Consider the following 24,424-nt stretch of genomic DNA (forward strand, 5'->3'; position numbering starts at 1 on the left):
AAAAGATAGAGAAGAAACAGAATATTATAAAATTTGGAATACATGGTACAATTGGCTAGAAAATAAATATAAAGTCCATGCATAAAGATTACTTAAGAGTCATATTAAAATGGGGAAATATTGTATATATTTTTGTAAATATTACAAGAAGTTAAAGGTAAAAGGCATTATATATGTATATAAATAAAGAATTACAATATAATTAAATAATTATAGAATGTATAGAATAGCAATCTATAAAAATGGAAACTATGTAAATATGAGTGACACCGATATTGGAACGCTGTAAAGAGCGGAAACGTGGTGAAATATGTTTAATAAAAAAATATTTTTTAAAAAAAGAGAAAGAACATCTCAGACTGAAGCTCAGTAAGCAAAACTGAGGTTTGTATTAGAATCCTTGATGGATTAGTGTGATTCTTCTCATTCATTCAAACCCATTGGAATAGTGAAAATATATGCTTGGTATTAGATCAATCCTGACTGCTCTTTAGAAGGCCAGATCTTGAAGATGAAACTCAAATACTTTGGCCACCTAATGAGAAGAAAGGACTCATTGGAGAAGAGCCTAATGCTGGGAAAGATTGAGGGCAAAAATAGAAAGGGACGGCAGAGAACGAGGTGGCTGGATGGAGTCACTGAAGCAGTAGGCGTGAGCCAGGGGTGAAATGTAAAATCTGTTACTACCGATTCTGTGGGCGTGGTTTGGTGTGTGTGTGTGGGTGTAATGTGACTGGGTGGGCGTGGCCAACTTTTTTTAAAAAAACTTTTCAAAGCATTTTTTCTAATGCTTTGAAAAGCCTCTCTGCCAATCAGGAACTCAGCTGGGATTGTCAGAGACTTTTCAAAGCATTTTTTTAACCACCTCTTCGGCCAAGAGGTTGCAGAAAAAAATGCTTTGAAAAGCCTCTGATGATCCCAGCAGAGCTGCGCGATCATCAGAGGCTTTTTTTTTTTACTTTTAAAAGCATTTTTTCATCGGAAGAGGTTGTAGAAAAAATGCTTTTAAAAGTTAAAAAAAAAAACCTCTGATGATCGTGCGGCTCAGCTGGGCATGGGGGGGGGGGGGCGCAGGGATTTTTGCTACCGGTTCTCCGAACCACCCGCCCCCATCGCTACCAGATCGGGCGATCCGGTCCAAACCGGGAGCATTTCACCTCTGGCGTGAGCTTAAATGGACTCCAGAGGATGGTGGAGAACAGGAAGGCCTGGAGGAACATTGTCCATGGGGTTGCAATGAGTCGGACATGACTTCATAACTAACAACAACAATGCTTGGTATTATCATCTTTGACTGATGTTTCAGGGAATAAATATAGGATTTAAGACCTTCCTTGCTCCTTATTAGATGATACAGTATCATCTTTGAGAGCATCCACCATCTGACTATCACATACATTCGATTCAATGTAGGTAGGCATCTCTATTCATTTGTGATATCAGGAGCACGTATCACAATTGATAGGGTCAGAGGACATATCTGACTTGCATTTCTCAATCTTCCGGCTTCATAATTTCCTTTTTTTTTTTTTTTTAAGAATCCCAATCACAGAAATTGATGTGTTTCATAAATATAATCATGCCTATGAAACAGTCAGAATAACAGAGTTGGAAGGTACCTTGGAGGTCTTCTAGTCCAACCCCCTCCTCAAGCAGGAAACCCTACCCCATTTCAGTCAAATGGTTGTCCAATGTCTTCTTAAAAACCTCCAGTGTTGGAGCATCTACAACTTCTGGAGGCAAGTCTTCCACTGATTCAGTGCCTTCCATTGAGGACCTGTATACTGCACGAGTTAAAAACAGGGCTGTGAAAATATCTACAGCCCTGTTTTTAACTCGTGCAGTATACAGGTCCTCAATGGAAGGCATTGGGTGGGTTTCAATTTTTTTTACTACCGGTTCTGTGGGCGTAGCTTGGTGGGTGTGGCGTGGCTTGGTGGGCATGGCAGGGGAAGGTTACTGCAAAATCCCCATTTCCTCCCAATCAGCTGGGACTCGGGAGGCAGAGAACAGATGGGGTTGGGGCCAGTCAGAGGTGGTTCTCTGAGCTACTCAAAATTTCCACTACCGGTTCTCCAGAACTGGTCAGAACCTGCTGAAACCCACCTCTGCTACAGACCCCTCGCATCCTGGACATAAATTGTTTCAACTTCTATCCTCAAAACAACGCTATAGGTATAGGACACTGCACACCAGAACAACTAGACACAAGGACAGTTTTTTCCCGAATGCCATCACTCTGTTTACCAACTAATTCCCACAACACTGTCAAATAATTTACTAAGTCTATATTACTATTCTTCTTCTCTTCCTTACTAGTATCTATCTCTTCCCACTTATTACTATAACCATGTTGCTTATATCTTTCAATTTATATTGTTTTTATTTCTTTCCTAGTATGATTTGATAGCTTATTAGTAACCTTGACTATCACTAAGTGTTGCATCTTTTTATTCTCGTTGAATATATTTTATTCCCCTTATGTACACCGAGAGCCTATACACCAAAGACAAATTCCTTGTGTGTCCAATCACACTTGGCCAATAAAGAATTCTATTAATTGTTCTATTAATTTGTCAGGAAATTCCTCCTTATTTCTAGGTTGTTTCTCTCCTTGCTTAGATTCCATCCATTGCTTCTTGTCCTGCCTTCAGATGCTTTGGAGAATAATGAATCCATGAATCTTTTAAGTGCTTTTTTTAAAAAAACTCTCCAAACAGCCTGCTGCTCTGAAATACAGTTCTTGCTACACGTGGGCTGCCTTCTCTTGCTGTAAGCTATTTCTTTTTGTAGGTAAACAAACACCTTTGTATCCAGTTTCACATTCCAGCTGCCCGTTGCTCGTTGCAATGAAACTGAACTGAATCCAGCGTAGATCTGTTTACTTGTGACATTAGGACAAAAGTAGAATGAAAAACTTCGGCTGGTCCGTCTCTGCCCTTGCGAGAGAATGGGGCTTTTGAGTATTGCAAACGGGGCCCTATTAGAGAGAATACAGTAAAGGTAGTGTGGGGTGGGAGTGGGGGTTTGGGATCATATGATCTTACTGCTGAGGATGTATGTGGGTGGAGGAGGAGGTGGAGTATTCAGGATCGAGAGACAGTAGATTGATCTACTGCAATCCTACCCAAAGGATCAGTCCAGAGGACTTTGCAAAGCAGGGTGGCGAGAAGACAATTGGCCCCATTCTTTCTTCAGCTGCCTGGAGGCAAAATAAATATTTTGGTTAGCTCTTCCCAATTCTCTAGCCCACTTCAGCTGCTCCTCTGTCTCGGAAGCTGTCAACGAGCAAGGGAGGATCTTCCCATTCCTCTGTTCCAGGCATGATCAGCGGAGCGGTCTGTAGGACAAATTTATCAAGTCTTTCCAAGTGAGTTTGCTGACTTATATTGAAGCTGCGGGTTCTTTCTTTCTTTCTTTCTTTCTTTCTTTCTTTCTTTCTTTCTTTCTTTCTTTCTCTCTCTCTCTCTCTCTCTCTCTCTCTCTCTCTCTCTCTCTCTTTCTTTCTTTCTTTCTTTCCGTCCTTCCGTCCTTCCTTCCTCTTTCTTTCTTTCTTTCTTTCTTTCTTTCTTTCTTTCTTTCTTTCTTTCTTTCTTTCTTTTCTTTTCTTTTCTTTTCTTTTCTTTTCTTTTCTTTTCCTTTCTTTAAAGCTGGAAGTTGGCTTTGAAGAGGCGGAATAGGTTGCAACATGTCAGCTACTCGTGCACGAATGCTACGGTTTTATCTGATGTCCCTCCTTGGGATGCTTTGGTTGCAAAATTCACCATAACTTGTATAGCTACCAAAGCATGTCACCGTCATAGAATAGACTCACCCCCCCCCCCCCTTCTTCCTCTTTTAAATTCCTTGGCTGCTTAGTGGATGCAGTGTAGTGCAGAAGTTGCTTTCATCAGCGCGAAATTTGGATGTTGCTTAATCTCTCTAGGTAAATAAGGGAGCAAATTATAAACCAAACGCCAGCACTGCGTAATAACTGATGATATATTGATCAAAGAACTACATTTTGTTGGCTTCGCTACCCCTGACATATCTTCAGGGCAGCAGGCTGCCTCTGTTCTCTTTGAAGTGCTCTAAAATTATTTCTGCCTTTTGTAAAAGGATGAAAAAGAATGTAGTTTTCTAGCTAAATCTACAATATGATTATAGTTGGGGATGTGTTAAAACTGCTTGTTGTTGCTTTTGTTGCCATTGTTGAATAAAATATAACTATAAAGCTGTGCTATGCCTTAGACATACAGAAATAATGTAATCTATGCACAAAAGGATCCAGACAGATCTCTTTCAGTTTTTTTTTTTTAAAAAAAACCCCTCTGGATTGTATGGCATGATTCATAATGTGAGAATGTGCAAGGAAACAAAATGTGCATAGGCCAAAGATTTCCTCAAACAAAAGACATGGTTTTAAGACTGCATTAAATAAATCTGGATAAATGAATCTGCAGCCTCTATAATCCCCAATTAAATTAGTTGAGTGCAAGATAATGATTGTTACTTAACTGTCAGGCATTCATTTGGATTGATAAAGGTAGACTGATTTGACTTGGCTCCTGAATGATCTGATTCAGCTTGCACAATATTCACAGCTACCAAAATGCCACCTCACCCTTCTCTCCTTCAGATAGCTCACTTATCTGCTCATAGTAGAAGCTGGAGTAATCTGATTTAGGAGATTCAGATGACTGACTCATGGTTGAGTTCATCCATAATGCTTAACTCTAAATCTGGGTGAATAAAACTCAATTGAGGTGCTCACATAATATGCATTGTTTAAGGAAACCATATCATGACTAAATGTGAGGACTTGGTTCACTTAACATTTAAGAATGTGACTGAATTTTTCCCATCAACTGAATCACAAACTAACCAAACTCATTATAGATCATTGTAGCATTCCCAGTCAATATTTCAAAGCATCTGTTGCAACTGAGAAGTAAACACAGATAAACTGGCATAAAAACCTATGGTTATACGACCAGCAAAATTGGTTTGCAGCAGGGGTGTCAAACTCGCGGCCCATGGGCTGGATGCATCATGCGCTGGCCACGCCTACCCCCAGTTTAGCGAAGGGGAAAAAAGTCACGCTACATCATGTGACAACAACTTGACGACGTGAGTTTGACACCCCTGGTTTACAAGCTTCATCCATTTTCTTTTATTGGTTCACCCAGAATTATATGGATGAATTATATTGACCTGTAAACCTGGTTCACACAAGACAATGAACTACTGCCACCCTACCCCTCCCAAAAAACCCTAAACAAGTAGAAAACTAATTAATTTAAGCCAGGGGTGAAATCCAGCAGGTTTCTGACAGGTTCTGGAGAACTGGTAGCGGAAATTTTGAGCAGTTCGGAGAACTGGTAGCGGAAATTTTGAGTAGTTTGGAGAACTGGCAAATACCACCTCTGGCTGGCCCCAGAGTGGGGTAGGAATGGAGATTTTGCAATATCCTTCCCCTGGAGTGGGGAGGGAATGGGGATTTTGCAGTATCCTTCCCCTGGAGTGGGGTGGGAATGGAGATTTTGCAGTATCCTTACCCTGCCACGCCCACCAACCCACGCCCACCAAGCCACACCACGCCCACCAAGCCACGCCCACAGAACCAGTAGTAAAAAATTTTGGATTTCACCACTGATTTAAGCGTGTTGTGCATATAGAGCCAGGTAGGCTTTTAACTAGCCAGGTTTAGTATATTGTGGGAACGCGTCTGGAGAATCCAGTGAATGCAGAATCATCCTCCATCACACAGAAGAGAGTAAGCAAAATAAGCAAAGCAATTGTTAGTCATCTCTTAGGAACAGTAGCGCCCTTCAGTGCTCAGCGTCCCAAAGTTACGTCGCAAACTCTGCTCCTTTTGGTCATACCGATGACACTGCACTGCTCAGAGAAAAGGCACAGAGCTTGCATTGCAATGGCAGGATGCTTTAAAAAAACAACGGTGACCTATAGCAAGCAAAGATTAATACCACAGCATTATTTGCTGTGCAGTTGTAGCAAGCTGCCAGTTTTGTACACAGCTGAATTCATCTACGGTTGTGTTAACAATTCTGCTTTGTATTAAAATGAATGATAACTACAGGTTGATATGAACACCGAATTACAATATAAGTTCCCAATGGAAGAGCTTAAGAGCCACTTCAGTGTAGCGGTTGAAGCACCAGGCTAGAAACCAAAAGTCCAGCTCCACCCCTAGGCACAAAGCCAGCTGGGTGACCTTGGGCTAGTCACTTCCAGCCCTAGGAAGGAGGCAATGGCGAACAACTTCAACTTTGCCAAGAAAACTTCAGGGACTAATCCAGGCAGTCACCAGGAGTCAAAAACTGTCTCAAAGGCACATATACACATGCACACACAATACACTAGAGCTTAGTTTTGTGAATGGCCCTTTGCGGTGGCGGGATTCAAAAATTTTTACTACCGGTTCTGTAGGTGTGGCTTGGTGGGCGTAGTATGGCTTAGTGGGCATGGCTTGGTGGGCATGGCAGGGGAAGGATACTGTAAAATCTCCATTCTCTCCCCAATCCAGGGGAAGGTTACTGCAAAATCCCCATTTCTTCCTGATCAACTGGGACACAGGAGGCAGAGAATAGATGGGGGCGGGGCCAGTCAGAGGTGGTATTTACCGGTTCTCCGAACTACTCAAACTTTCCGCTACCGGTTCTCCAGAACTGGTCAGAACCTGCTGAATACCACCTCTGGCCCTTTGGAAATTCCAAGGGGCTCCAGGGACATCCCAAGAGTAATTCCTGCTTGGGGAAAAGATCTCCCCACTTCCATTCTGATTGTATTTTTAGAAATCTTTCCTTCACATCAACTATGATGTACTTGAAAAAGTTAAAAAAGTGTAGTTCTTCAAATCCTGCTCTCATTCTGGATCTCTTGGCTGAGACCTCACCTTGCCTCCTGATAGGGCAGGCGATGAATGACTCCTCCTCCTCCTCCTCCTCCTCCTCCTCCTCCTCCTCCTCCTCCTCCTCCTCCTCCTCCTCCTCCTCCTCCTCCTCCAAACTGAAGTAAGAGGTTGGATGCTTAGAGTAGGAGTGGGTTTTTTTTTTTGCAGCCCAGATCCATTTTATTGCTATCTAAGGACAAGAAGAGGTGTCAAGGGTGGGTGGGTAAGATTTTAGGCAGGAGTTAAGGGATAAAATAGATGCCTTTAAGCCTTTGCAAGGTTAAAGCACCTATTTTGTCTCTAAAGCCATTAAAATTGGTCTGAACTTTACAAGGGGTTAGTAGATACTAAAGAACAGAATGGTGGGTGTACATTTCTCAAAGTGCCTACTGTTTCTATTGCTCTTCTTCCTTGGCTTATTCCAAAGCAGGCTGGTGATTTTAGCTTTGTCCACTCTGGAGCTGCTCTGAGGATGCTCTTGAGATCTGAATAAAAGACGACAGGATGTATGTGCATCCATCTTATATCCTAAGATTTGTCCAACTTCATTTAAATCTCACTGAATCATAGAATCATAAGGCTGGAAGGGACCTGGGAGGTCTTCTGGTCCAACCTCCTGCCCAATACAGGAGCCTTTATACCATCTTGGACAAATGGTTGTTCAATCTTTTCTTGAAAACCTGCAGAAATGGAGCACCAACAACTCTGGATTAATTATTCTCACTGTCAGAAAATTCCTCCCTTATTTCAAGGTTGAATCTCCCTCTGATAAGCTTCAACCCATTGCTTCTTGTCCTGCTCTCAGGTGCTATGGAGAATAAACTGACCTTCTCTTCCCTATGACAGCCCTTCAATTATTGGAAGACTGCTATCATATCTGAGCCTTCTCTTCATCAGGCTAAACATGCCTAGTTCATAAATTTAGGCAGCTGTTATATAAACATTCAGGTGTGTGTGTGTGTGTGTGTGTGTGTGTGTGTGTGTGTGTGTGTGTGTGAATGGTGCCATTTTGCTTAAATGTGGGCTGGCATTTAGTGATTGAGTTCACCATTAATATTGCACCATGCATATTAAAGTTGGCAGTCCTACCTATGTTGCAGGATTTACGAAATAAGCCAGGGTGGATAAAAATCAATGATTTTTTTAAAAAAAAATCAAAAAAATCAGATTTTTTTTAATTTAAATTGGATTTTTTTGATTTAAATCGGATTTATTTTAATAAAAAACTTTTGGGGTAAAAATCTATCGTAAGATAGTTTTCTATTTAAGATACATAAATAATTTAGTTTATTCAGCATGAAATGGAGCTTAGTTATGTAGCATGAGGCTGTATATTCTGCAACACTGGGACTATCGGTGAGTCAACAGTGGGTCAAAGAAGTAGTAGAGATGACAGTTGCTCTTTAAAAAATATGATTTAAATCGAGTTGATTTAAATCAAGCCTTTTTACTAGTGATTTAAATCATGATTTAAATTGTGATTTAAATCAACTCGATTTAAATCAAATCCACCCTGAAATAAGTGAGATGAAAATACAGAGAATTTTATCCTTAAGAAGAGACGGGTGAGATAAAATGTAGTATAAATTAAAAGTTGAAGACACAACCAAATAAGAATGGGGGGAAGATGGGAAAAGTGTATATAATAGAACAGTATGGACAAAGAGGACAATATATCCTTTTACGGAACTAAAGGAAACCTGTGGTTAATCAGCCAACTGGAATGTTGGGAGATTTAGAAAAAATAAAAAAAGGGCTTTTCTAAAAAGTAGAGATAAGAAAGTTTTTATAATGTTTGTAACTGAACTCTGGAATTTGGTGCTAAAAGATAGAGTCACGACAACAACAAATGCGATGGTTATTAGAGTGGTCAGGGCCTTTCCTCTCTCTTCAGTTAATGTTCACCCATCGTTGTGTTGGCAGAATGCAATATAGGTCTGACATTGATTGTCCCAATTGCTGGTCTTTATCTTGCTCAGAGGTGTTCCCAGGGTGTGGGATTCAACAAAACTTAAGATGGAAACACAGCCTTGCGATCAAAGCAACAACCTCCTTTGACTTGTGTCATGACACATGTAAACAAGATTAAGGCTTTCATTGAATGGTTGTGCCATCTTGAATTTGGTTATACTTCTGTTGCCTTCCTCTATTCCTTGAAAGTCACTTGACTTTCCTCCAAGTTAACGGGAAACAAAGACCAACAGATCTTAGGTTCAAATTTTGTTGGTATTTCTTGGATCCCTATCCCTTTTATTCAAAGCCACCTAGTGGCTTTTTTCTTTTCATTTCAGGGAATATCAGCTTTTGAGGAGGAATCACTGAAAAGGATTAAAATTTTGGCCATCTTGGCCACTTGTTGAGGGCATCTGTATGTCCGGAGACAAAATAAGAGACACTTTTGATTTCTTTGAACAAGGTTGTTCTTAAATCCTTAGAGGTGAGATTTGCATTGTGCATCGAGGAGCTGTGGTGGCACAGTGGTTAGAATTCAGTACTGCAGGTTAATTCTGCTGACTGATGACTGCCAGCAATTCGACAGTTCGAGTCTCACTGGCTCAAGGTGGACTCAGCTTCCATCCTTCAATAAAATGAGGACCGAGATTGTTGGGGGCAATAGGCTGACTCTGTAAACCGCTTAGAGAGGGCTGTAAAGCACTGTGAAGCGGTATATAAGTCTAAGTGCTATTATTGTTGATCAGCATTCACATCTATTAAAAAGAAAAATAATTTTTCACCTGGCTGTCACACTAGAGGATTATTTATTTCACGAAAAAATATTTTCGTACGGATTTTTGCTCTAGTTTTCTATCCCAGTGAAAATATTTTTTGTTGCTTTTCAAATGTCTTATTTTCTCTACTGATACATTTTGGGTGTCACCGTCACTCTTTTGAGGAACATCTGGAAAAATGGTTTTTATTCTCCAGGGCAGTCTTTAGGTAAAATTGAAACACTGAAAGGTAAATCTACATCTCTTGAGAGTAACAAGAGGATTGATTTCCTTTGGTTTTGCTGCAATCCAAGGTCTACAGCAGAGGTGGGTTTCAGCAGATTCTGACCAGTTCTGGAGAACCGGTAGTGGAAATTTTGAGTAGTTCGGAGAACTGGTAGTAAAAATTCTGACTGGCCCCGCCCCCATCTATTCTCTGCCTCCCAAGTCCCAGCTGATCGGGAGGAAATGGGGATTTTGTAGTAACCTTCCCCTGGAGTGGGGAGGGAATGGAGATTTTACAGTATCCTTCCCCTGCCACACCTACCAAGCCATGTCATGCCACGCCCACCAAGCCACGCCTGCAGAACCAGTAGTAAAAAATTTTGAAACCCACCACTTGTCTACAGCCCCTTCATTTAAATTCAGGGAAGAAATAGCGAGGAAAGGATTTTCTTAACAGGTTATAGCTTTCTTTTAAAAGAGACTTGGCAGGACTAAGGTGGAAATTCTGGGGGTGTCAATGTTGGCAAATCTTCTTCCCAACCTCCCAGACGTTCTGGCAGCTAGCACTGGTCTTACCATGAGATTCTAGGTCCACAGAAGTTTGGTTTGTGAATAGTTCCAGGCTGGTTTAAAAGAGAAGTACTTACCTTGACAAACTAGTAGTTCTTTTCAAATTTGGCGCAACCATGGATTTTCCAGATGTTCAAATGGTGGTTACTCATTCCTTTCAGATAGAAAAGCTGTTTTTCACTCCCAAATAGGTTAACCGTATTTTATATGTGTATCAGTGGTGGGTTTCAATTTTTTTTTTACTACAGATTCTGTGGGTGTGGCTTGGTGGGCGTGGCTTGGTGAGCATAGCAGGGGAAAGATATTGTAAAATCTCCATTCCCTCCCTAATCCAGGGGAAGCGTCACGCGCTGGCCACACCCACCCTGGTTTAGCAAAGGAGGGAAGTTGCAATATGTCACATGACGATGACGTGACAATGCAGTATCCTTCCCCTGGAGTGGGGAAGGAATGGAGATTTTACAGTAGCCTTCCCCTGGAATGGGATGGGAATGGAGATTTTACAGTATCCTTCCCCTGCTGCGCCCACCAAGCCACGCCCACAGAACCGGTAGAAAACCCACCACTGAACGGGATCTGAAGTTGAGTTATGGATCAGATTAACAAGATGCCTACTATTTTAACAGTCCGCCCCCCCCCACTTTTAGCTCCCATTATTTGTAGAACAGTGAAACTTGAGGGAGCTATTTAGATGCTCAACGTCCACATTTTATTCAGTGCAGAAATCCAAATTAAAGATGGCTACCCAGCTGGTCAACGACTCTTGTGCCTAGAATGGTTTTCCTAGCTTTCTATTGGAAAATTGCCCTAAGTGCAAATTTGGATGCAGCAAACAAAGCAAAGGCAACCATTCATTTCCTAATTTTTTTTACTGCCTTCCCAGTCATTTTTATTTAACTTAAAACCTGGCTGTAATCATATTTATTTTATTGCTGACTCGCAGCATCTGTTAACAAAGGAAACTTCTAGCACCAGCCACAAAACTTGTCCTAATAAGGATAACTGAAAAAATACCCAGCTTTCAGCGGTGAGGTCAAAGATATGAGGCAGTGGATAATAATTCCACCCTCTCCTTCGCCACTGAAAGTATTATGGTGTGGTTTGGCGTAGACAGCAATGGTCTGGCTAGCTGGTCAGGGACAGTCTGTTCTGTTGAAAACCTTTCCAGAGCAGGCAGCCCAATTACCCTTCTCCCCCGTCCCCTTTCTTTTCTTTTTGCAATTGCTAATTAAGTTGCACACTGAATGTGTCAATTACAAAACAAAAGAGTGCTAATAAAGGAGGATTGCCAAGGAGGTTTTGTGGCACTTTAAGAATGAAGCAGTTATAGTTTTGTACACTTATTTAGTGCTGTGATGGAAGGGTTAGGGCGAGTCCCTTGTGAGATTTTCTCTCTCTCTCTCTCTCTCTCTCACTGTGTGTGTGTGTGTGTGTGTGTGTGTGTGTGTGTTATCTGATCCCCTTGTTAATGCAAACCGAGTTTATGCAGGGAAGAGATGTGCCACGTGCCCAACCTCTCACACTCCAGCAGGATCTAAACGTTCCATTTGTCTTTCAATTTGCAGCTCAGATCCTCCTCTTCCCCTCCTCCCGTTTCCATGCCCATTGCCCAGCCTCCCAACTTAGAGAGGGAGTGTGTGTAATAAGGGTGGGTGGGTGTTTTTTGGCTTCTGTGTTATGGAGCAGGGAGGCCAAAAGCAACAACTGGCCATTGTGCGGGAGCAGGTTGGAAAGAGCTGGATACTGCTCTGGTTATCTAGATCAGAATTCCTCAACCTTAGCAATTCTATACTGTGTAGACATCAACTCCCAGAATTCCTGTAGGAGATGACTAGGCTGAGCCCTAGGGAGGGATCAAATGTGTCATCAGTCATGAGTCCCTGCGTGTCTGTCAGACCTGCCACAGCTTGGTCTTCTAGGAAAGGAAGACTCTCGACTCCATTAGTAGTGAAAAGAATACTTTTACTAAAAGCCAAGTGGCCAGTAGATCAAAGTCAGAACTGAGGTTTTGCACACGAAAGCTTCCCAGTTAATTTTCCCTTTCTCATTCTATCTCCGTTATCTTTTGATTGTCCAGTTACATTCAAAGAAGTTGTTTCGGTAACTGTTCCTGCAAAGGTGGGCTGGATCGCGAGCTGCTATATTCCATTTCCCAAGACTGTGACCTTGGGATAGTGAGCCGATGTCTTGGGACGGCACTGAGCTTTATTTTGGTTTCTCCCTTCCCCTCGCTCCCCCCCCAGTACTTTATGACAGGCTGGCATCTAGCGAAGCACAGTTGAAGCGAAGGATGACAGTTCTGACAGCGCCCACAGGAGATCTAAGTCCAGCCCACCTTGAATGCCTTATCTCCCGCTCATTTCCCTTGACGGTTAGTAGTTCAGATTCTTGTAGAGAGCTTAAGCTTGCAATAAATCTTTATACTCATTTGAACTGCCAGAATCTCCTGATTTCCTCGGTACTTGACAATTCCCCGGTCAGTCATGTGTTTGACTCTGTGGTTGCAGAATCCGTACTTTTGCTCCCCACCCCCAGGGGTGCCCCTGCTTTTTTATCCAAGCAACTTCTTCCATTTTATTGTAATTTTAAGATTATTCAGCGATGCAAATAAAAATAAAGCGTGTCCTGCATTTTCAATGACCAGCAGGCGTGTTTTCCTTGTCATTAGATCAACCACCTTCCATTGAAAGGTTATGGCTCAGGTGGCTTCCCTTTTCTTTTATGGATGGTGGTTGACCAAATTTCTCCTGACCATATTTTCATCATTTTCCTCCATTGCTCTATCCTGGAAGAGAGTTGGAAAGGGAGTCGAGAGTTTCCAGACAGGAGTTATGGCACAAAGGAAACAAAATGCAAAACATAAAAAAAAAAGAGAGATGGAAACGAACATCAAACACGTTGCGCTTATTTTTGATGTTTTGAAAGTGCCCGTCAGTAATACAGGAAGAGGGAGGATGTTTAATCACAGAATGAGCTGTAAACTATCAAAGGCTTTGAGCGGTTAGTGGAACAAAACAGATGGTGAAGAATCTTCTTTCCATTGGGGGTGGGGGCTTTTGATAAAATAATTATGCCATTTTGCCCTATTACTTGTAACAGTTTAGTCCAGTGACGGCTAACCTTTTCCGGATGGAGCACCCAAAGTGCGTGCACAAATGTGCGCATGCGCCCGAACCCCTAAAATGCAATGCGCGCTCACCCCTGCGCATGTGCATGCGAACCCCCTGCACATGCTCTGCCCCCCCGTACATGTGTGCATGACCCCCCTATGCGCCCCACCCCTATGTATGTGCACGCAACCCCCCACACATGCATGCACAATCCCTGTACGCACTCCACCCCCCGCATGAATGTGCAACCGCCCGCCGAGACCCAACAACCAGCTGGCCGGTGGGAGGCGCATGCGCATGCATGGCAGAGCTGAACTGGGGCAAAGGCTCGCGTGCTCACAGAGAGGGCGCTGCGTGCTACCTGTGGCACGCGTGCCATAGGTTCGCCATTACGGGTTTAGTCTAAATACCCCCGTGGATTCAATGGATTCATTGAATTGATTTATTTATTATTAAATCAAATTTATATAGCTGTTCATGTCATCAAAGGAGATTCTGGGCTGTGCACAACAATAAATAAAACAATTCCAATACAAGTTAAAAAAATTTTAAAAAGACCCACAGCAATAAATAATATAAATAATATAAAAACAAAAATACTAACCATGGGCAAAGGGAGGATAAAAATGACCCTATTCGGAAATAGAACCATTGAGACAAACCTTTGATTTCCTGGAAAACCCGGGTCTGATGAATAACCAGGTCTTGAGGGCCTTCAAGAATTTCAAAAAAGATGGAGCTAATCTAATTGTGGGGAGAAGAATGTTCTATAGGGCAGGCACCACGGCAGAGAAGCCCTGTATCCTGGTATCCACCAGATGTAGATCCCTACCTGATGGAATCCGCTGCACTCTTCTCTGTAATTGGGGAGAAGACGTCCTTCAGATAACCTAGTCTGATGCCATGAAGGGCTTTAAAAGTTAAAACCAGCATCTTGAATTGGAGACAGAATCAAAACTGGCAACCAATGCAACTCTTGGAGTAGAGGCATAACATGGAATGCACATAACTGTAGGTTCAGTTACATGATGACTCGCTTTACGAGCATCACAACTTATGCCTCTGTTGGGCAGGCTCCAATATAGTCGTAAGTCAAGGACGCTCTGTATACTTTGTTCATCCACTTGCAAGAACTTAAGATGTGCATTGGAGTCCTTGCAGTAATAGAACGTGTGAACACAGGATGCCGATCTGCTCGATGTCTGGTTGCTTCTTTTTAGCCAAACTTGCCTATCAGCTTTCCCCCCTAAAATATATATTAATTACATTGTATTTTCAGCCCTGAAAGTATAATTACAACATAACTTCCTAGCCATAGAAATGTTAAATATCTTGGCAGGCGAACTGCATTTGCAGGAAACTTATGTACCTAAGGCCCAATGTAGGTATTTCAAGAGATTATTTTGACGACAGATCTGGCTTTGCTTCTGCTCTCTATCAGTTTCTATCAAGATTTTGTTATTTCTCCTTACGAACGTTGACGTGGGCAAGTTTCTATCTGCCAATCTTGGCAGATTCAGTCAAAAGGAGAAATATATTACTGTTTTTTTTTTTTTAAAATATGTCATTATGTACATACCTCCTCATCCAGTAAAGGAAAAATAGAGTCACATACTCAGAAATACTGGATTCCCCACTGTGAAGCATCTTGCAATTTAAAGTAGAGGAAAACAGCAGAATCAGAGAAGAAAGAAGAGGCAAAAATAAAGGTAAAAGTAAAGGTTCCCCTCGCACATAGCTAGTCGTTCCCGACTCTAGGGGACGGTGCCCATCTCTGTTTCAAAGCCAAAGAGCCAGCTCTGTCCGAAGACGTCTCTGTGGTCATGTGGCTGGCATGACTAAATGCCAAAGGTGCACGGAACGCTGTTCCCTTCCCACCAAAGGTGGTCCCTATTTTTCTACTTGCATTTTTTACGTGCTTTCGAACTGCTAGATTGGCAGAAGCTGGGACAAGTAACGGGAGCTCACCCATTACGCGGCACTAGGGATTCGAACCGCTGAACTGCCGACCTTTCGATTGGCAAGCTCAGAGTCTTAGCCACTGAGCCACTGCATCCCTTTGAAGCAAAAATAAAGAAATATCAAAGAAAGTGATACGTGACAGATGACCTGTTACTACATAATAATATTTTTTTTAAAAAAACCTGCATTTTAACATTGCTGTGAAGAATTCACATCATTGAATTCCTAGTAATCATTGATTCACAGTTATTTGGATAAAATAGATTAAAACCAGCTTGTTGTCCCCCCCCCCTCCAATGGTAGCTTAAAGTGTATAATCCCTTCCTGCCAGTGAAAGGTGCTTTGAGGTAAGGCTTTGACTTTGCAAATTGCTCTGCCGTAAATAAATCAGGGAAGGAAGGAAGGTGCTAAATTATGCCTTATGATTGGTGGTGCTGGGAATGATCCAGCTGGAGAATTCAGAGGAACCATTCTTCCCTCTGAGCTGTAACCAAAAGGGAGACAAATTGATGCTTTTCAGATGTTCCTGGACTTCAGCTCCTGTCAGCTTGAATCAACTTGGTCAATTGCAAAGCGTTTTAAGATAAAATATCCAGAGAGTGCTAGATTGTGTATGCTTTCTGTTTCCCTCCCCTCCCTTCACTTCCCACCCTTCCCCTCCCCTCTCCTTCAATGGTGGTGTTTTCTACAAAGTCATGTTATCATTATTTTTCTTCCTAAAAATATAGAATTTAGCTTCACGCCTTTTACATTCTCAAGGTCGCTTTCCAGATTAGCTTGTTTTCATATTCATCTGAAGGATTTCTTATCCATTTTATTCCCGTCTCCTTTTTCTATTTCATAAGCAGATGGGGACAGCTGGTTTTAGAGCAACCAGCTAAATTTAAATTACCGCTTTTGAATTTTAGGTCAAAGCATCCGGTACGTTGTTTTAGGGCATTGACTGAAGAAGAGTTTACATTTGATGGTTGCTTTTAAAAAGATTTCTCCACAGATTTTCCATGCGCAGTAGGAGATATCCTGAATGAAATTTGAAGAGAACATTCTATGTTCTGTATCCTGAAGAAATTTGAAGAGGAAGGTGGAAAGGATGGTGACAAATTGGAGCACATTCAATACCCCAGCTGTCAAGATTGTAAAGCAGGGGTGTCTAACTCGATTTCATTGAGGGCCGCATCAGGGTTGTGTTTGATCTTTGGGGGTGGTTTGGGATGTGGCGAGGGTGGGCGTGGCCAGCTCGATGTCACTTGTGTTGGGGGCACCTGTGGCGGCTAGAGCATTCTGCCAGCAAAAACGGACTCCCGAGCTCTGTTTTCGGCTATTTTCGGCTGCAACGGCCTCTTGCAACCCTCTGCCAGCAAAAACAGAGCAGGTGGCCCTCCCGAGCTCCGTTTTCACTTGCAGAAGCACCGCCAGCTGATCCTTTGTTGTTTCTTGGCGGCCCCGCAGGCCAGATCTAAGCACCCCGTGGGCCGCATCCGGCCCATGAGCCTTGAGTTTGACACCCCTGTGGTAGAGCATCTAGAAGCCTGTGAGGATCATAGGATCTGGGTATGTTTAGCATACAGAATAGGTAACTGAGAGGAAGTATAACTGCAAATAAATCGTCACACACAACAGGAAATGGACTAATTCTCTCTTGGCCCAGAGGCACGGCCAGCAGCAATAAAGAATTCAGATTAGACATCAGGAGAAACACCATAACTCTAAGATCTGTCAGCCAGTGGAAAAGAGCTTCCACATGAAGTAATAAATTGTTTTGCTAGAGGACCTTTTGCGCATGTGCAGAGCATCAAAAACGGGACGTGATGATGTCCAGTTGGGTGGGCGGAGCTTTACAGTGCTTTACAGCCCTCTCTAAGCTTAACAATAATAAAGGTTGACTCAGCCTTCCATCTTTCCGAGGTGGGTAAAATAAGGACCCAGATTGTTGGGGGGACAATAGGCTGACTCTGTAAACCGCTTAGAGAGGGCTGTAAAGCACTATGAAGTGGTATATAAGTCTAAGTGCCATTGCTATTACCTCTAATACCCTCTGCAAAGTAGCCATTGAGTAAAACTGGTTGCTGAGGGGGTGGTTTTTTTTTTGGTAGATCCCCTAGTTAAAGTAAATATTTGCCTGTTTCATCACTATTGGGCAACAGTCATTGTTCGGAGGCTTTTGAAATGTTGACTTCAGATCCAACTTTCCGACTTGCATTTCGAGGCATAAGACACGCTTCTTGAGAATGAGTTTGGTGGAAAGGAGCATACAAAATGTTGAGCTACGGTGCGCTTTCATAATCCACAGCGGTATTACGAGACCGATCCCTGCCTTTTGTTTTTTTGCAGAAAGCAAGATGGAAGCTAAGGGCCAGTTGCTTGATTTGGAAATTGTTTTCTTTCTGGGGCTGTGTGGAACAAGTTCAGGCGCAGACTTATTTGTCAATGCTAGAAAAGTACACAGCAAGTTAATACTGCAGATAAGTCCGCAGATGTTCTGTGGGATCTGTGTTACGAAATCCTTTAGTAAGGAGTTTCCTCCCCTGTTCCTGATAAAAGGAAAAGTCAGACTTAAAAGCTCGGGTGAAAGTACGATGTGCGAGGCTCTGCACCCTTGATTTTGTGGAAAAAAGTCCTCTTTATTTATATTGATATTGATTGTTTCCCAGTAGGATTTGATTGGCTCTCATTAATTGTTGTACCTCATGATTCTTGATGAATGTATCTTGTCTTTTTATGTGCACTGAGAGCATATAAAGCACCAAAGACAAATTCCTTGTGTGTCCAATCACACTTGGCCAATAAAGAATTCTGTTCTGTTCTGTTCTGCTAAACAAATAATTCCCTCAACACTGTCAAACTATTCACTAAGTCTGCACTACTATTAATCTTCTCATCGTTCCCACCACCCATCTCCTTCCACTTATGACTGTATGACTGTAACTTTGTTGCTTGTATCCTTACGATTTATATTGATATTGTTTCCTGATTGCTTATTTGTACCCTATGACCAGTGGTGGGATTCAGCCAGTTCTCACCACTTTGGGAGAACCGGTTGTTAACTTTCTGAGCAGTCTGGCAAACTGGTTGTTGGAAGAAATCATTAGGGCAGAGAACCGATTGTTAAATTACTTGAATCCCACCACTGCCTATGACTATCATTAAGTGTTGTACCATATGATTCTTGATGAACGTATCTTTTCTTTTACGTACACTGAGAGCATCCTTGTGTGTCCAATCACACTTGGCCAATAAAAAATTCTATTCTATTCTACTCTACTCTACTCTACTCTACTCTACTCTACTCTACTCTACTCCTGTTTCTGTTTCTGTTCCTGTTCTATTCTATTCTATTCTATTCTATTCTATTCTATTCTATTCTATTCTATTCTATTCTATTCTATTCTATTCTCTTGAATGTCCAGATCCTTGGTTCTTGTACAGAAAAAGAGCTTCAAATGCCTGTGTTACATGTGTAGTTGCAATAAACTTCAAACATCCCCAAAGCCTGTTTTAAGCTTCATTCCCCCCCTCCCACTTGGAAGAAAGAATCCCTCACATGCCTGCCAACCAGCCAGCCATAAGTACAGGGACACTGATGAGGCAGGAATGTGGACATCTGATTCCTGTTAGCTCTGTTCCCCACACGTTGCTGCGCTGTGCATATTTTTGAAACTGGGCCCTCACTTCCCCATTCCTCCCCCCCCCCCCACCATCAGCACAGTTTACTTCCATCAATGTGAAATTTTACAGCCTGCTCTTATTCTGCAGCAGTTGCTTTATACAGTTAGTAGTAAAAAGTTAACCTCCTTGTCCATAAAGGAAGAGAAGAAAGTACTTGGGAGAAGTTGATTGTCAGGGATATAATTTGTGGAATATTTTCAGTCTATCCAGAAAAGTCTGGGGAACTTTATTTGAATGTACAAGGCTGCATCTCTCTTATCAGAATTGATTATCAATAAATAGTAAATAGAGCCAGGGTGTATTTTTCCATTCTGATTAGGTTCAAACATAACCGTTTTTGTCTTTTTTCCCTAAACTTTCTAGCTGATTTAAGGTGACTTGGAAAAAATAGAATTTAATTTAATTTAATTTAATTAATTCAATTTATATGCTTCCCCCCCTCTCCGAAGACTCAGGGCAGCTCACAATACATTTAAAAAATCATTATTAAAAAACATTTAAAAATTAAAAACATTAAAAACTCATTCACGCCATCCATGGCTGGATCTCACCAGATCACAAGAGCGAGATCAACAGCCCCAGGCCTGCCGGAAAAGCCAGGTCTTCACCGCTTTTTGGAAGGCCAATAGGGTGGGGATGGTCCGGACCTCAGGAGGTAACTGGTTCCAGAGAGCTGGGGCAGCCACAGAGAAGGCCCTCCCCTGCGGGCCCGCCAGCCGGCATTGTTTAGCTGACGGGACCTGGAGGAGACCAACTCTATGGGATTTTACCAGTCGCTGGGAGCTATGCGGCAGAAGGCGGTCTCGAAGATAACCTGGCCCTAAACCATGTAGGGCTTTAAAGGTAATAACCAACACCTTGAATTGTGACCGGAGACCAATAGGGAGCCAGTGCAGCTCGCAGAGAATTGGTGCAATGTGGAGAGAATGAAGAGAATGTTTGTAACTCAGGGCTGAATGATGGAGTCTTTGGTACACTGTGAGCTTGGTGTTTGCTTGCAGATATTTCATTACCTGACTAGATAACATGAGTGCTAGTGAGGCTCCCAATCAGTGCTAGTGATTGGAAAAAGCTAAGCAGGATTGGATTCTAGTTATCAGTTAGAAGGAGGCCCACCAGCAAATGCACAGTTGCAGGCTAACCTACAGAGGAAGTCAAAGGCAAATCAGTTCTTTATAGACTGCCAAAAAAACTACATGGATAATCAACCTTGGCTGGAAGAAGACTTTGCCTGAATACTTGGAATTGCTAACATTCTTCAAACAGTGATGGACAGTGGAAGATTTATGATGCCTGGTTCAGTAGTTTTTTTTTTTCTTATTGTCAGAGTATTGTACATGAATATAATTTAAGGAGACCTCTTTCAAAATAACTCAGTAGTGCAGTTAATAGACTGAAAGGCTGAGCAGCCTTTTGAATAAGTGCCATTTGCAATCTCAAGTAACTCTGAAAAGGAGTGTATTAATATTTCTTTTACCCGGACTGATCAAACTGAGGATTGAGGAGAAAGCAGCAGAAATGAATTCAAAAGAAATAGAGATGCTTTTCTGGGTTAGAAAAACCCTGGGTGTAACACAGGGGTGGGTTCTACTAACCTTTACTACCGGTTTGCAATGGGACTGTGTGCGCACGCTTGCTGTGCTTCCTGATGACGTCAGGGTCCGTGGGCGGAGCCTCCCGCCGGTTTTACTACTGGTTCTTACGAACCGGTCCCACTAGTAGTGTAACATCTTCCTCGCTTGTTGATAGAGTTGATTTGGGATGCGTTCTAGGGGGGGAAAATGGGAAGTGAACCTGTCAGTGCTATCTTTGCTTAACTAAGTTTCTTTCTATTTTTTTCCAAAGATGAGAAAGGACAGTCAGAGGACAGTCAAAGGAAGCTGAGAAAATAATCAGTCTCTTTGGGGAGTTGGGGAAACTTTTCAACACAAGTGGTGGTGTCAAGACATAGATCCCTTCAGAATGGAAAATGGCATGTGAAAAAGCTGTTAGAGGAGGAAAGCAGAAACGTTTCGTAGCCTGGGGTTCAGTGGTGGGTTCCGCCCGGTTCAGCCGAGCTGGTAGCGGTAACGATATGATGTCACCGAACCGGTTCTCTTTGTTTGGGAGCTGGGCCCCCCCACCCCCCCCGCATTATTCTTATCTTTTATTTGGCCCCTCCCCCAATCAATTTGCTGCCTTCCGAGTCCCAGCTGATCGGCTAGAAGGAAAAAAACTGTTTAAACTCTTGCCACGGGGCTTCAAAGGGCCGCCCTACAGCTGATCAGTGTTAAAAGGCAGTGTGGTGGTAGACCAGAGCGCTCGAAAAACAAATGGGTAGACCGGTGCCTCCAAAAACAAATGAGTAGATCGGTGCCTCCAAGAACAAATGAGTAGACCAGTGCCTCCAAAAACAAATGGGTAGACCGGTGCCTCCTAAAACAAATGGGTAGATCGGTGCCTCCAAAAACAAATGGATAGACCGGTACAGCTCTGCAAGCAGTTAAAAGCCTGGTAGACCAGTACCTCTGCTAAATCCTAAAGAATTGTTGCATGACCATCAAACCACGCCCACAAAATAAGCCACGCCCACAGAACTGGTAGTAAAAAATTTTAGAACCCATCCCTGCTGGGGTTGCATTACTTTTTTAAAAAATAAATGTTTGGAGTGGCGGAGGTTCTGATAACAAGAGATCTATTTCGCTTGTTAGTTTGCAAAGAAACAATAGAAGATCACCTTGCTTTCAGCAGTTGGCAAACAAGGATGACAATGACAATTCGATAGGGCAGCACAACCCTAGCAGGAGTCAGGAAGCCACTGAAAAAGAGATGCAGGTCCCTTACCGCTACCTTATCATTTGTGGCAGTGATGCTTAGTTTGTCCCATCTGAACAAGGACAGCAGTCATTGTTCTTCAGATGACACCATCTCTAGCAAGTACATAAGAGAAGCATGTAAGTGTGTGTCACTGATTAGTAAATGGAAGGTGTGTGTGTGGGGGGAAAATATAAAACGGCAATCCTGCAATTTTACAACAGCATCAGGAAAAATAATGCTTTATTTTGATTTTTAATCAGTATTTTTCTCCCTTCCCCCCTAATAAAAGTTCAAAAGTTTGTATTTGAATCTATTTTGATAATGTTAGGGGAAAACTATCCTCAGTCACATGTTCTGTAGATATGTTAAATGAAGAATTCCTGGAATTTCACCGAGAATGGTCATCTAGGAGATGAGCGGCATCACAGACAAGACAAATGCTAACTGAATTATTATACTGGTCAAGGTTTGTGTAATGCATTCCCAGTTTGCATGTATTCATTATGACTGATAAGTACATGAAATTGTACAACTTCTCCAGGAAAGAAACATCCGATTTTGGAAACTGTTCCATTCATCAACCTTGCTAATTTGTCCTCTTGATACCATTGAAATTGTTCTAAGCTCGACTAAAGGCACATAAGTATCACCATTTTTACCCTTATTTGGTTCCTCAAAAGCAGCTTGAAAACAACCCGTATCTGTCTTCACTTTGCTTGGCTTAGAAATTTGCTTCGCTTAGAAATGCTGGAGGAGTGGGATGCATTGTTTTAAGTTAAGCCCCAAACCCTCTTACTGCCACTCCACACAGGAAATCTTTGTATGGCCTCAAGATGGTCATTTTCACTCTGTTTGCCTGGAGTATTGAGAAGACAGCATGCTTATGTATTTAATAAGATTTCCTGGGATGGCTGGAATTCAGGAGCTGGAAGGAAAGGGAGGGATTCTCTGTAGTTGGGAATGGCCCACCACCAAGATCCACAGAATTCCAGCATTTCCAGGTGAACCTCCAGCTGGAAACATTGTGGTTCCTCTTGAACCCAAAAAGAGCCGGAAGTAATTCAGTTCAGCTGCTTATGACAGAGGAAGTGGGGGAATACAAAGGTATGGAGCCAATCTGGGAGTAGCTCCAGAGGTGGCTTTCAGCGGGTTCTGACCAGTTCTGGAGAACCGGTAGCGGATATTTTGAGTAGTTCGGAGAACCGGTAGTAAAAATTCCGACTGGCCCTGCCTCCATCGATTCTCTGCCTCCCAAATCCCAGGCGATCGGGAGGAAATGGGGATTTTGCAGTAACCTTCCCCTGGAGTGGGGAGGGAATGGAGATTTTACAGTATCCTTCCCCTAGAGTGGGGAGGGAATGGAGATTTTACAGTATCCTTCCCCTGCCACGCCCACCAAGCCACGCCCACAGAACCGATAGTAACAAATTTTGAAACCCACCACTGAGTAGCTCCAAATACCTTGAGTGGAAGTGGCCTAAGGCTGGACCTGGAACGTTTCATTTGGAACTGATTGTTCCACATGAATCTACTGTCCATTATCTTGCTTGATTCAGTTTTCTGTGGGTAATTATATAGCAGGCAAGAGAAGAAGAATGGCAGAGCTGTTCAGCTTCAGTTATGTATTTGATCTGTGTATGTGAAGTGGGAGGGGGAATTGCTTGCCATACGGTATATGCAAACCAACCAAATCTCAAACATCTTATAGAGGGACGGAATGAATGAACCTATGATTGATTGCATATTGAATAAATTACTTGCTTCCACTTTGGAATGCTACCAGAAAGTCTTTTAATCTTTATATGCTAAAGGCAATTTCAACATGATTTGGGTAGCCGAAGGGGCTATTTATTTATGCATTGTTCTTGTTATGGGCCATTCTTGGCTAGACTTCACTCTGAGAATCGTGAAAGAGGTTGTGTGTAAAATGACTTGAAAGGCAGTAGGTAAAATGCATGCTCTTGGTAATAAAGTATATTTATTCAGCTTTCTCCTCATTTTATACACGTGCTCTGCATTTTGTACACGTTAGAAATGTGGTGCTCCGTTTTACAAGTTGTCAAAAAGGAAGAAGGATGCCATTGGATAAATGACTTGCCAATAGTTCAATTGAAGATATTGACTTTCTAGTTTTGTTCTTCATCAAGATATGTGTATCTCTGCATCAGTGGTGGGTTTCAAAAATTTTTACTACCGGTTCAGCAGTCCATAGCATGAATAGGAATAGGAATATTATTTATTGGCCAAGTGTGATTGGACACACAAGGAATTTGTCTCCGGTACATAAGCTCTTAGTGTACATACAAACAACAAAGTGATCGGTCATAGATCATGAATCATAAGAAACAATCATACATCATAAGATATAAACAACAAATCATAATACGAAGTTTTATAAAGTAATGCACTCAATATGTTTACTGAGAATGTGTGCCACAATAGGACACAATAACCCTTAATCCTGGGTTTTTATACTTGACAACTTAAAATGTGTG

General features: G+C 42.2%; 1 protein-coding gene across 8 annotated transcripts in view; it reads left to right on the plus strand.

The window, feature by feature from the left end:
* CALD1 (caldesmon 1) overlaps nt 1–24,424 on the plus strand; it is a 232,562-nt gene that overhangs the window by 165,415 nt on the left and 42,723 nt on the right. Inside the window, exon 1 of one of the 8 annotated variants that reach the window (XM_070947699.1) lies at nt 3,105–3,370. The exons of the other annotated variants lie outside the window; for them this stretch is intronic. Within the exon in view, the coding sequence (XP_070803800.1) occupies nt 3,324–3,370 (47 nt within the window). The 5' untranslated portion in view covers nt 3,105–3,323. Of the gene's footprint in view, nt 1–3,104; nt 3,371–24,424 lie in introns of those variants that run through there. 8 annotated transcript variants of the gene reach the window in all.

The sequence above is a fragment of the Pituophis catenifer genome, unplaced genomic scaffold (genome assembly GCF_029215685.1).
Source record: "Pituophis catenifer annectens isolate HBS135680 unplaced genomic scaffold, rPitCat1.0.hap2 SCAF_7, whole genome shotgun sequence".
NCBI classification, from domain to species: Eukaryota; Metazoa; Chordata; class Lepidosauria; order Squamata; family Colubridae; genus Pituophis; species Pituophis catenifer.